Raw genomic sequence first — 11371 nt, 5'->3', positions numbered from 1 at the left:
TTTACTGTACACTGAAAAAACAAAATTACGTGATAAATATACCCGCTGAGCAAAATGTTGCTAATTCGCTTCTGAATCCTCACAGGTGCCTGAGCTCCGTTCACTGCATTATTTTTGTTAGTTTAAAACTCAGCTGTTAGCAAATGAAGGACTGGTGTTTATTATACATTTATTACATTGTTATATACATTTATTACATTATTATATACATGTGTTTCCCGATATGGATATTCCGGCATGGTTTCAGCCGAGCTCCTGAACCCAAGCTAACAGCTTGTGTTAGCTGTGTGGATGCGAGCGAGTATAGAGAAAAATGATCCACATCTCGTCTGTCACGTCTTCTGTCCCTGATTGGCTGTTCTTCCTCAGGTGCTGTGGTCTCTTAAAAAAATATAACTAAAGGTAGAAAGGACAGATTTCTTTTTTTTTTTTTTTTTTTTTTTTCAGATCATTTCACTATTGTAGGAATAACAAGTCCCCGGGAGGAGGGACTGTCAGGAAATACGAGCGTTTCGCTGTTGGCGACCCCTAACGGGACAAGCCGAAAGAAACTTTTCACGATTATAGAAGTCGCTGATGATGTAGTGGTACGATCGATTGCCACGATCGATTCCCGCTCAGTGATGGTGTCGATATCTGCCCCGCGACCGGCTGGCGACCAGTTTATGGTGTCTTCCTCCTTTTGCCTTAAGCTAGCTGGGATAGGCTCCAGCTTTCCTGCAACACTTGTGAGGATAAGCGGCTTGGATAATGACATGAGAAACGGTCAGGTTTATACGGACAGATTTAACAAATGACAATAAGTGTTTCTGACTCCCCCGTTGAGTCACGTGGCCTCTTGATCTATTTGTTTTTTATTATTCGAGGCTAAAATGCAAACATGAAAACTATTTTTTTTGTCAGAGTAAAAAAAAAATAAATAAAAATAAAAAAAGAACAAGTCATCAGTCACTACTTTGGATTTCAATTGGCAGTCAGATGTCAAAAGAACAAACACGAGGAGGCAGGATTGAGGGAATCAGCGCTAGGACCCAGTGCGGGGTTTTGAGTCTGGCTGGTGCCTGGTCTGCCCAGCCTGCTTCTCCGCTCTGCACGCCTTGCCGAAGCCACTACTTTGGTGTGTGTGTGTGTGGGGGGGGGGGGGGGGGGGGCGTGTAGGACGCGATGACAAGATGAAAGGGGCCAGGTGAGGAGGAGACACAGGAGCATCACACTCTCCTTCCTCTTCTCCACCCCCCCAACACCGCCAACCGTCCCCGCCCCCCCCCCCCAACCCCTCCGCACGCATCCACGATCCACATTGCCTTTATGACTGGTGCGCGCGCGTGCATCGCCGCGTCGGGCCGCGTGTCCGAGCGAGTCTCCGAAGCAGGTCAGCGTTCCGTCGGCGAGACCGTAGAACCTGCAGCGGGAGCGAGCGGTTCTTTCCAGACTGAGGTATGTCATGCACAGACTGGACTATTACACACATACGTGCGTGTTCCGGGAGGATTTGGGTCAGTTCTAGAATCTGGCGTACCAAGGCTTCGATTCTCGTCTGCGCGCTCCATCTCCAAACTTGGTCAAAGTGGAAGACAACCACGGGCGTTGTTTTCACCTCGCCGTGTCACGTGCGTGTGATCGGGTCAATCAAATATCTGACGCAAACCCGGACGATGCGTCGGGGGCCGGCGCGAGCCCCCCGCGAGAACTGGACCTCATCAGTGAAGCGAGAAGCCTACAAGTTGGGAGCCTCAGGCTCTGACAACAATTGAAAATCATACTTTGGAAAAGTTAATCAAATACGACCACGACTGTTCTAAATGTGAAATACCGCAATAAATGGACCGCAATCCCTTCTCGGTTTCTTCGATTTTTCTTAAATGAAGTCGTCGTACGGTGTTCCTGCCTCTTGGTCACGCGCAAGCGAATGTTTGTGACTTAATGCCCGCTTTGTCGGAACAAACTTCAGCATGTTTGCGTGTGAGATGTCGTCCATGCTCGCTTTAATTAGGCTGAAGGTGACCGTAACCCTTTGACCTGTTGTCGCCGTGACGCTACTTGTGTGCATGTGGGCAGGTAAAGAGCAGGCGCCTCGCTAGCGCGCCGCACGGGGGGGGTAAAAAAAAACAAAACATAAAAACGTGCCCATGCAGGTGCGCGGCGTATGGAAATGTACCAGAGTCTCTCCGCTCGTTCCGCAACTTTTACGGCGCTTGCGGAGTTTAAGACCGTAAACACGGCGCGCGGGACACGCCGCACGGGTTGATCTTGTCTGCGGCGCTGCGACAGTCGACCGCGAATTGCCGTCTGCGGGCTAATTCCGTTCAATCAATTGGCTTTCCGGTCGCCGCAGATAACGTCGAGACGGAAAAGTTTTGCTTTAGAAGGGGAACATCTGGTCCTGGCTCGGCTTTTCGGCTCCCCCCCCCCCCCCCCCCCGCGGCACCGATCGCCTTCGGATCGCACATCTGAGGGTGCAGATGGCAAAATAGATGCGACGTTAAGGTCCGACGAGGCAGGGGTCAACACAAACCAGGACAGGGGAAAAAAAAGTCGAGGACGATTCCAAGTATCACTGACTGAGCTAAAAGTAGTTTCGTGTGCGGCGCCGAAGGTGCGAAGCCCAAATCCCTGGCGGTTCGCCACTTTCTGTGCTGCGGTTGCCGTCATTTACTCACAGCGGTTAAATCTCTTCAACCATTACTTTTTCGGGTTAAACTTGAGATACAGTGATGCCTCGCTTCTCGACCACAATCCGTTCCAGAAAACGGTTCGAGGAGTGATTTGTTCGAAAACCAAATTGATGTTTCCCATTACAATGAATGGGAAAAGAAATAATGCGTTCCAAGACATAAAACTTGTTCGGAAACTACAACTGCAACCTTTTGTTTATGCACTGTTTCCCTAAGGGACTGGGCCCTGCCGCGAATGGCAACCTAATTGACCGCCCCGACCCCCAAAGAGGGTTAAAATTGCTCACAAATGCCACTCAAAGAGGGCAAAGCTCTAATTCCAAATGGCACGCCTCAAGTCACTTCAACAAAGTTCGTGGTTTCAAGATGTCTCAAGGTGGCGTGGGCTGATCACGAAAACAGCAAATACAGGGATGCCTCGGTTCTCGACCACAATCCATTCCAGAAAGTGGTTCAAGGAGTGATTTGTTCGAAAACCAAATCGATGTTTCCCATTAGAATGAGTGGGAAAAGAAACAATGCGTTTCAAGCCTAAAAAATTGCGCTTTTTAAAGCATTTTTTTTTAGCTTTTCCTGATAATAAACTGCATAGTGAAATACATGTATCGTTTAAATACTTTATTTTTTTCAGGTGCGTTCAAATTGACAATAACAAAACACGTCGTGGGTGGGTCAACGACTTGCGGCGCACATGTTATGTTATTTCCGGGTTTTTTCGGCGGCATTATGGGAATTCACAACAAAGCGCGTCGTGGGTCAGATTGTCTGGATGTGATATGTTATTTCCGTGTTTTGTCGGGGGCGTTTGATTACAGAAACGAAAAAATCTCGAATTTTTCGTTCAAAAACGGGGACGTTCGAGAACCGAGGCTTGTGATTTCTTTCACATTGGTGTGGATCAATTCCTCTTCTTTTTATCTGTTTGAGTGAATGAGCAGTTTTACACAAAATAATCTGCTTATTGTGTCGTTTTTCATCGGCCCATTTTTTTAATGCCGCTTATCCTCATTAGAAGAGCTGAGCCCATCCCGGCTGATTGGGTGAGATGCTCTTCCACCGGCCAATCAGCTTCTTTTGCAACAGCAACACCGTGTAGACGTATTATTTTAATTTAATGCTAGCGGTGACGGACATTTTGGTGCTGATTCACATCAGGGTTGTTGGACCTTGGTGGAGGTCTGTAGTCTCCTGTTCTTTATTTTTTTTTGAGCCATTGATTTAATTTTTAACCAGCGATGTTGTTCCTGTTTTTTTTTTTTTTTAATTCAGGGTTGTGACAATCCGTGGCTGCTTGTAAATGAAAATCTGTTTTGTTTTTCTTTCAGATTTGCCAGGCTAAAGCATTCATAGTGGAGGGTCAAAGCGGGTCGGTCTTCAGGGGACTGGGACCTCCTGTGACTCCGTTTGAGCGGTAGGCTCATCGGAGACCTTCGGATCTCGGGGCTGCCATGAAAGAATCCACGAGCTGAGCTTCCCTGTGGCACCCTACGACGGGGGAGGATGGGTGATGGGTCCGTGAGGCTCAGTGGACTTTCTCCTCCTCGCCCTGTCCTCTCATGGAGCACCTCGTCACACCGAGTCCCTCTCGGAACGCTTCCCCCTCGGGACTCCCCCCGTTCCACCTCCAGCCGCAGGCGAACGCTTCCGACGTGAGCCGGGCCGGGCTAGACGTCGAGCAGTTGCCGGCCGTGTTCGCCATGCTCGCGGTGGACGTCCTGGCGGTGGTGGGGAACCTGGCCGTGATGGTCGTCATCGGCAAAACGCCGCATCTGCGCAAGTTCGCCTTTGTGTTCCATCTGTGCGCGGTGGACCTGGTGGCGGCGCTGGTTCTGATGCCTCTCGGGATGGCGTCCCACCGGTTCTCGGCGGACGAGGCTCTGTGTCGAAGCTACCTCTGCTTGAGCGTCTGCCTGGTGAGCGCCGCCATCCTCACCATCTGCGCCATCAACGTGGAGCGCTACTACTACATCGTGCACCCCATGCGCCACGAGGTGAAGATGACGGTGGGGGTGGTGGTGACGGTGCTGGTGGGGGTCTGGATCAAAGCCGTCTTCATGTCCTCGCTGCCTTTCCTGTTGTGGCTGCTCCCAGGTAACCAGGCCGTGGTGGCCTCTGGTCCGCCGCTTCTTCCCGCTCAGGCGCACTGCTCCCTCCACTGGGCGGGCACCAGGACCACCGGCCTGCTCTTCGTGGTCTTCTTCACGTTCATCTATTTCCTGTGTCCCGTCCTGATTATGCTGGTGGTGTACTGCAACATGTTCAAGGTGGCCCGCGTGGCGGCCACGCATCACGGCCCGCTCCCCACCTGGATGGAAACCCCGCGCCAACGCTCCGAGTCCACCAGCAGCCACTCCACCGTGGCCGCCAGCCTCGGAGGGACCGGCTCCCGCAACGCCTCCCAGAGGACCTTCGGCGGCGGGAAGGCCGCTGCGGTTCTGGCGTCTGTGGGAGGCCAGTTCCTCTGCTGCTGGCTGCCTTACTTCACCTTCCATCTCTATTCGGCGGCGGTTTCTACCTCGCCCGCCTCGCTGGCCCGGCTGGAGGATGCGGTCACGTGGATCGGCTATTTCTGCTTCACCTCCAACCCCTTCTTCTACGGCTTCCTCAACCGCCAGATCCGAGAGGAGCTGAGTCGCCACCTGGCCTGCCTTTTCAAGCGGTCCGGATCCGGTCAGGGGGAACAGCTGGCCAGCCGTGAGGCCTCCATCGAGGAGAACTTTTTGCAGTTCCTCCAGGGCACGGCGTGCAATCTGGAGCCGTGCAAGTCTCACGGCAGAGTGCGTCAGGAGGAGACGGAGCACAAAGGCCCGCAGGAATCATCTGCTCCGCGGAACACGGCAGCTGACTTCCACATCCCAGGGCAGATTCTTGAAGAAACCTCAGAGTTCATGCAACGGCAAAAACTGAACAATAAACTCCATGCCTTGGAAAATTCCAAAACTGTACCGGAGATGTAGCGGCCTCGCCCGTATTGTCAAAAAACATCCTGTGAAAAATCGATTTGAGTTGAGATCCGTTTTAAAAAATTGCGCCATTTTTGTTTTTGTGCTCGAGGGAGTGAGCGCACTCCGTACTGTTGCCGTTTTCTATAGGACATTTCGTTACGCGACATCTTTCTGAGAAAAGGGGTAAACGTTCCGTGAAAAACGATTGCTTAAATGCGACACATCGCGTGCGTCCCGTCATTCTCGCTCGCTCTCCTGCGGCGGACCACGTTGGACACAAACACGCACACAGCGGTTTTGCCGTTCCGTGAGTGTTCTCGGTATGTATTTGTAATCGCCTTCCCTTGATTTGTTGTTACCAAATTTATCTTTAATGTCTCCCTTGTGACCATCATCTCCTCCACCCAAATCGTGTCACATTGGGAACTTGTGATCGCGCTGCCTCCTTCCCCTCAGACAAACGTCCGGTTTAGTTCTAAATCAGAAACAGGGGGTACGCGAGCGGTCTATTTCGGACCCTCAGCGGGCACTCTAATCGGGCTCGGGACTGGACTCTGAGATAACCGTTTTGTTCTGGCGAAGTCTTTGACGTGACTTCTCAGTGACGAGTGTTGGGAGCGGTCCGGCTAGAGCGCAAAATGAAGCAGGGGCCGGGAACCTTTTCCAATGAGAGAGCCGTAAATGCCAAATATTTTAAAACGGAATTTCAAAAAAGCCATGCAATATTTAAAAAAAATAATAATAAATACAAGTGTATTTTTGTGCATTTGTGTAGAACCAACACTTTTCGAGTACAATAAAGTCTCTGAATTCGTTTGAATAACATTTTTATGATGTCGCTAACCAATGATGACAAAAGCGCTTCTTACCGTCAATGCGATTTCGGGTGCTTCCTGGTTTTGCTAACGGCTTGATGGTCTGTTTCATTAATTTGTCAGCTAAATCTTCACGCAGGCGTTGAGATTTCCGTCCGTTAATCGTGAACGTAATTCAATTTGATTTGCCATCATGACGGTAGGACTGTGAACAGTTTCTCGCCGACGAAGGCCTGTCTTGTATTTGTTTGATTGTCTTGTCTTGATGCGAAGTTGGCAAAATGTTGACTGGCAACATCGAGCACGAATGCCTCGTATTTTTTTCTCTGAGCAACCTTTGTCAAAAGCGTTTCCATAATTAGTTGTTCCGACACGATCGGCGTTAGGGTTAGGGTTAGGTAGGGGAAGCCGAGCTGAGGGTTGGGGTTAGGGTTAGGGTTCTGCACCTCTGGACATCGCCGACCACGCAAAAACTACGGCAACCCCACTAGGCCAAACTGTCCCTACGTCATTTGCGTTGCCTCCTACAGCGAACTACGGCAACCCCGCTTGGACAAACCTTTTCTGCACGACAGGAATCACATGTACAGTGCTTCGGTATGAGGCCTCGGCGAGCCGTACGCAACCACCAAAAGATCCAGGCTCGGTTCCCGACCCCCGGTCTAGCGGATTGCGGCCACATGTTGCTACGCTGGGACTTGACCCAGCAGTCTTTCTTCATGCGTGTTTGTGTGATATCGTACGCCGCATGTTGACAGGTACACAGCGGCAGAGCCGGCGCTCCCGTGTTTGCGATTGACACAAGCGGCCGTGTTGTGGCTACACAAATGCGCAGTTGTGACAATGCGTCCGCGCTGGCGAGCTTTTGGGCCTTTGGCCTCGTTTAGCGCGACAAATGGAAGTCTGGCGTCTCAGGTGGAGGCCGCGCAAACACTTTGAACAAGTCGTGACAGACGTCGCAAAGAAAACGACACGCCGTGCTCGCCGTTCATAGCGGGCGGCTGTTTTCGCGGCCGTCCGAGCTGGTTCACCCCCGTCGGCTACGGCGATTTTGGACGACCGGCTCGATCACAAGACCGGCCACTTCCTTGAGAAAGGTTCACACTTTGCTGGAAGTCACAACGGGGGAAGAAAAAAAATGCTCTCTTTGTCACGTAGAGATACGAAGACAAAAAAAAACAAAACAGTGTCTTCTTTGTGGTCGTGGCACTCCTTTAAAAGTGTTCAAAGCGTCACTGTTGAGCGCATCGGGACTCGATCGAGCACAAGACGAAAAAAAAAATAATCATTGCCATCATCAATGTTCTATTATTATGATTATTATTTATGACCGGCACTCAAGACTGAACTGCACTGGTGCGTTATTACAACATCTTGCCTTGACCTTTTATTCTTTTTTGTTTTTTTTGGATTGTCTCAAGTTTATCCATCGGCGGTTACGGGGAAGCCACGTCATGTGACGCGACGCCAAATTCCCGTTAAATCGACGGGATTACATGTGGACATTTCTTGTGAAAGGGTTGCCAAAGCGTTGTTTTTTTTTTTTTTTTTAACTCTTTGTATCCCGCGTGTGTGTCAAAGGAAGACTTGCTTTTCATTCTTTACCGGCGTCAACTTTGTTTCGGCCTTGTTGAGCTTTTGTAGGTGTCGGACACCACTTGAAACGATTAAAAGGTAAAGAAATGCTCGCTCTTGTCACGCTCTTCCTCCTTTTTTTTTGGTGTTATTTTTCTCCACAGTGTCCATCACACCGTAAACGCAGTCCACTCCTTCCTCCGTGCGTGTAAACTAGAAGCCGAGCAGAGATTCCGCCATGACTCAAGCTGAGGCTCGATCTTGACTTCCTGACCATGTTGTCTCTCTCCCCCTGCCCCGCGCCGCCGGTCCCGCCCCCGCCGTCGGCCGGAGTGACTCACGCCGACGGAAGGCGAATCCTGCGGCGCGGGTGAAACGACTTCAAACGGCCCCTGCGACGGGCCTACGAGGGGACGCGCTCGCTGTTGTCAAGGAGATCCGTCGTCACTGCGGAGCGGCGTCAAGGTACATCCGTGACCCCCCAGTCCCCTTTTGACCTTTTCGTATAGTTCGACACTCCATTTCGATTCAGTTTTAGCGGTTCATCATTTTGGTATACTATGCATACTGCATGTGGACCTAAAAAAAACATATACTGTACACACTCCTTTTCAAATTCCAGTTTTTTGGGGGGGAATTATAATAAATATATAATAATATAGCAAAAAAAATAATAAACAAATAAAAAATATTAAATTAAATACATTTTAAATAATAATAATAATAACCTCAAAACAAGTACAACTTAATTGGGGGAAAAAAACAAAGTAAACTGTACTCATTATAAATGAAGGGATGTGGCTGCTGTGTTGGGAACTCAGCAGCCATATCAAAACTTATTCTAAACGGGATTCAGCACACGCCTGCCACAATTTAAAATGCGTCCGATTAGCCCGTAATAAAGCTTTGGTGTTCTAGTTAGCTTTTCCTGACGTGAGTTTCCTTTCTCGCAGAAGCCTGAAGGTTTTGCGCTAACACTGCTGTGTGGAATTGTTCAGAATTCCTTTTCTAAGGCCAGGTAAAAAAAACAAACATCCATCCATTTTCTTTTCCGCTTATCCTCACGAGGGACGCTGGGAGTGCTGGAGCCTATCCCAGCTGTCAACGAAGCAGGAGTCGGGGTAGACCCTGAACTGGTCGCCAGCCAATCGCAGGGCACAAAGAGACAAACAGCCACACTCACAATCACACCTATGGGCAATTTAGAGTGTCCAATTAATGTTGCTTGTTTTTTGGAATGCGGGAGGAAACCCACACAGGCATGGAGAGACAGAACAAAAAAAAAAACAAACAAACAAACAAACAAAAAAACAGCCCCAAATCGTGATGCCTTTTTGGTGATGTGCAGTCTTGTTTGCACCAAATATACAATTTTGAATTATGGCCAAAAAGTTCACAGAAGATTTAATTGAAACATAACACATTTTCCTCACGCATTTCAAATCTTGTGCACGTGTTTTTGTTAAGGCGGCACAGTGGATCAGATGTAAAGCGTTGGCCTCACAGTTTTGAGGTTCCGGGTTCAATCCCGGCCCTCCGTGTGTGGGGTTTGCGTGTTCTCCCTGTGCCTGGGTGGGTTTTCTCCGGGTGGGCACTCCGGTTTCCTCCCACATCCCAAAAACATCCAACATTAGTTAAACACTTTAAATTGCCCCTAGGTGTGATTGGCTGTTTGTCTCGATGTGCCCTGCGACACAGTGAAAAATAAGTCCGTCTCACATTCCGTATAAAAGTGATAAGTTTTTATCTTTTTTACTGGAGCGTCCATACTCATGTTTGATAAGATTTCTTAAGCGAGGGCTTAAAATAGTGGGGAACTCGCTGACAAGCGTGTTTTCCGTTGACTGTCGTTGTTTGCACATGCGCGTTGAGCTAAAGGTTAGAAAAATACGGCTGGTGTCTTTTTTTTTTTTTTTTTTTTTTTTTGCCGCAACGCCGTCACGATCGATCGAAACCGCCTCGTCGATCGCGATCAACGCATTTAGCACCCCTGGTACAGACTGTGTCACAGTTTCTGAGAAATTGTGTGTATACCGACTCCAGATTTCGCACGTTCGATAACGGTAAACTGCGGCTCACCGCCAGACTTCGCCTGGACGCAAATCGAAGCAGGGACGGACAAAAGAAATGAATGAATCGCAAAGAGAAATTGCAATCTCGGCTCTGAATGACTCCTTTATGCCTCAATATCTTTTTCCTTTTCAACTCCACAAATATATCTGCGATTTACACGCTTGTGTGAGAAGTTAGCATGACTTATCATTTGTAAATATTCAATTTGGTTGTGAATTGCAGAACGTGCGTTTACGGAGCAGCGGACATGCGCTTTTATTTTTCAGACAAATGTAATGCAGTTTTCAAATAGAAAAAAAATAATAAGAAGAAATCACACATGGGAAGGTCCTCCCTCCAGCCACCAGGTGGCTGTCTCGAGATGTATGTATATATATTTTTTAAATTAACTGGCAGATGAATCGGTTTTTGGATATATTTTTTTTAATGCAAACTATCAGCATCATCGGCATGAGAGGAAAAAATGCATGTTGGTTGAAATATGATTCAACAAATTCATACTTTAAAATGTGTCTTTGTGAATGCTTATATAATTTACAAACTGTGATTATGAGTATAAAATATGCTAAATATAAATGTAGCAGTGTTTCTGTGTTGATTGGTTGATGATTTGATGATTTTTCACGGCTGTTTTTCCACAGACGTCGAGTAAAAATGGACACGGCAGAGTTTGATACCCGTGTTGGACTTTATTGATCATACCTGAATGTTACTGGAAAGTGGGAATTAATTGGAGAACCCGGAGAAAAGCCACGCAAAGTCCATACAAAATGACCCAACCTGAGATTTGAAACTCTAAACCTCAAAATGTGCTCACAACTATTTCATCCTGCTGCCTGTCGCACATCTTATCCATTTTCTTTGCCGCTTATCCTCACGAGGGTCGCGGGGAGTGCTGGAGCCTATCCCAGCTGTCACCGGACATGAGGCGGGGTAGACCCTGAACTGGTCGCCAGCCAATCGCAGGGCACATCGAGACAAACAGCCGCACTCGCAATCACACCTACGGGCAATTTAGTGTCCGATTAATGTTGCATGTTTTGGGGATGTGGGAGGAAACCGGAGTGCCCACCCGGAGAAAACCCACACAGGCACGGGGAGGACGTACAAATTCCACACAGGCGGGGCCGGGATCAAACCCGGGTCCTCAGAACTATCAGGTCACCGTGCCGCCTCACACGTCTTATACTTTTTAAAAAATAATTAATAATAAAATAATATATAAAATAATAATAATATCAAAGAAATACAAGCAAAAAATTAAATCCACTTGCAAAATTGATTGAAG

The 11371-nt window shown here is 48.5% G+C and overlaps 1 protein-coding gene across 1 annotated transcript; it reads left to right on the top strand.

The window, feature by feature from the left end:
- The first annotated feature begins 1334 nt into the window (after positions 1-1334).
- On the top strand, positions 1335-8120 carry gpr61 (G protein-coupled receptor 61). The gene is given in 3 exon segments (XM_061844808.1): positions 1335-1437; positions 4001-5606; positions 5609-8120. Coding segments are annotated over 2 exon segments (1434 nt in total). The 5' UTR covers positions 1335-1437; positions 4001-4231; the 3' UTR covers positions 5668-8120.
- Positions 8121-11371: the final 3251 nt, after the last annotated feature.

This window comes from Syngnathoides biaculeatus, chromosome 2, assembly GCF_019802595.1.
Source record: "Syngnathoides biaculeatus isolate LvHL_M chromosome 2, ASM1980259v1, whole genome shotgun sequence".
Taxonomy (NCBI): Eukaryota; Metazoa; Chordata; class Actinopteri; order Syngnathiformes; family Syngnathidae; genus Syngnathoides; species Syngnathoides biaculeatus.
Note: the sequence above shows the minus strand (reverse complement) of the source record. Positions and strands in the feature narration are given on the sequence as shown.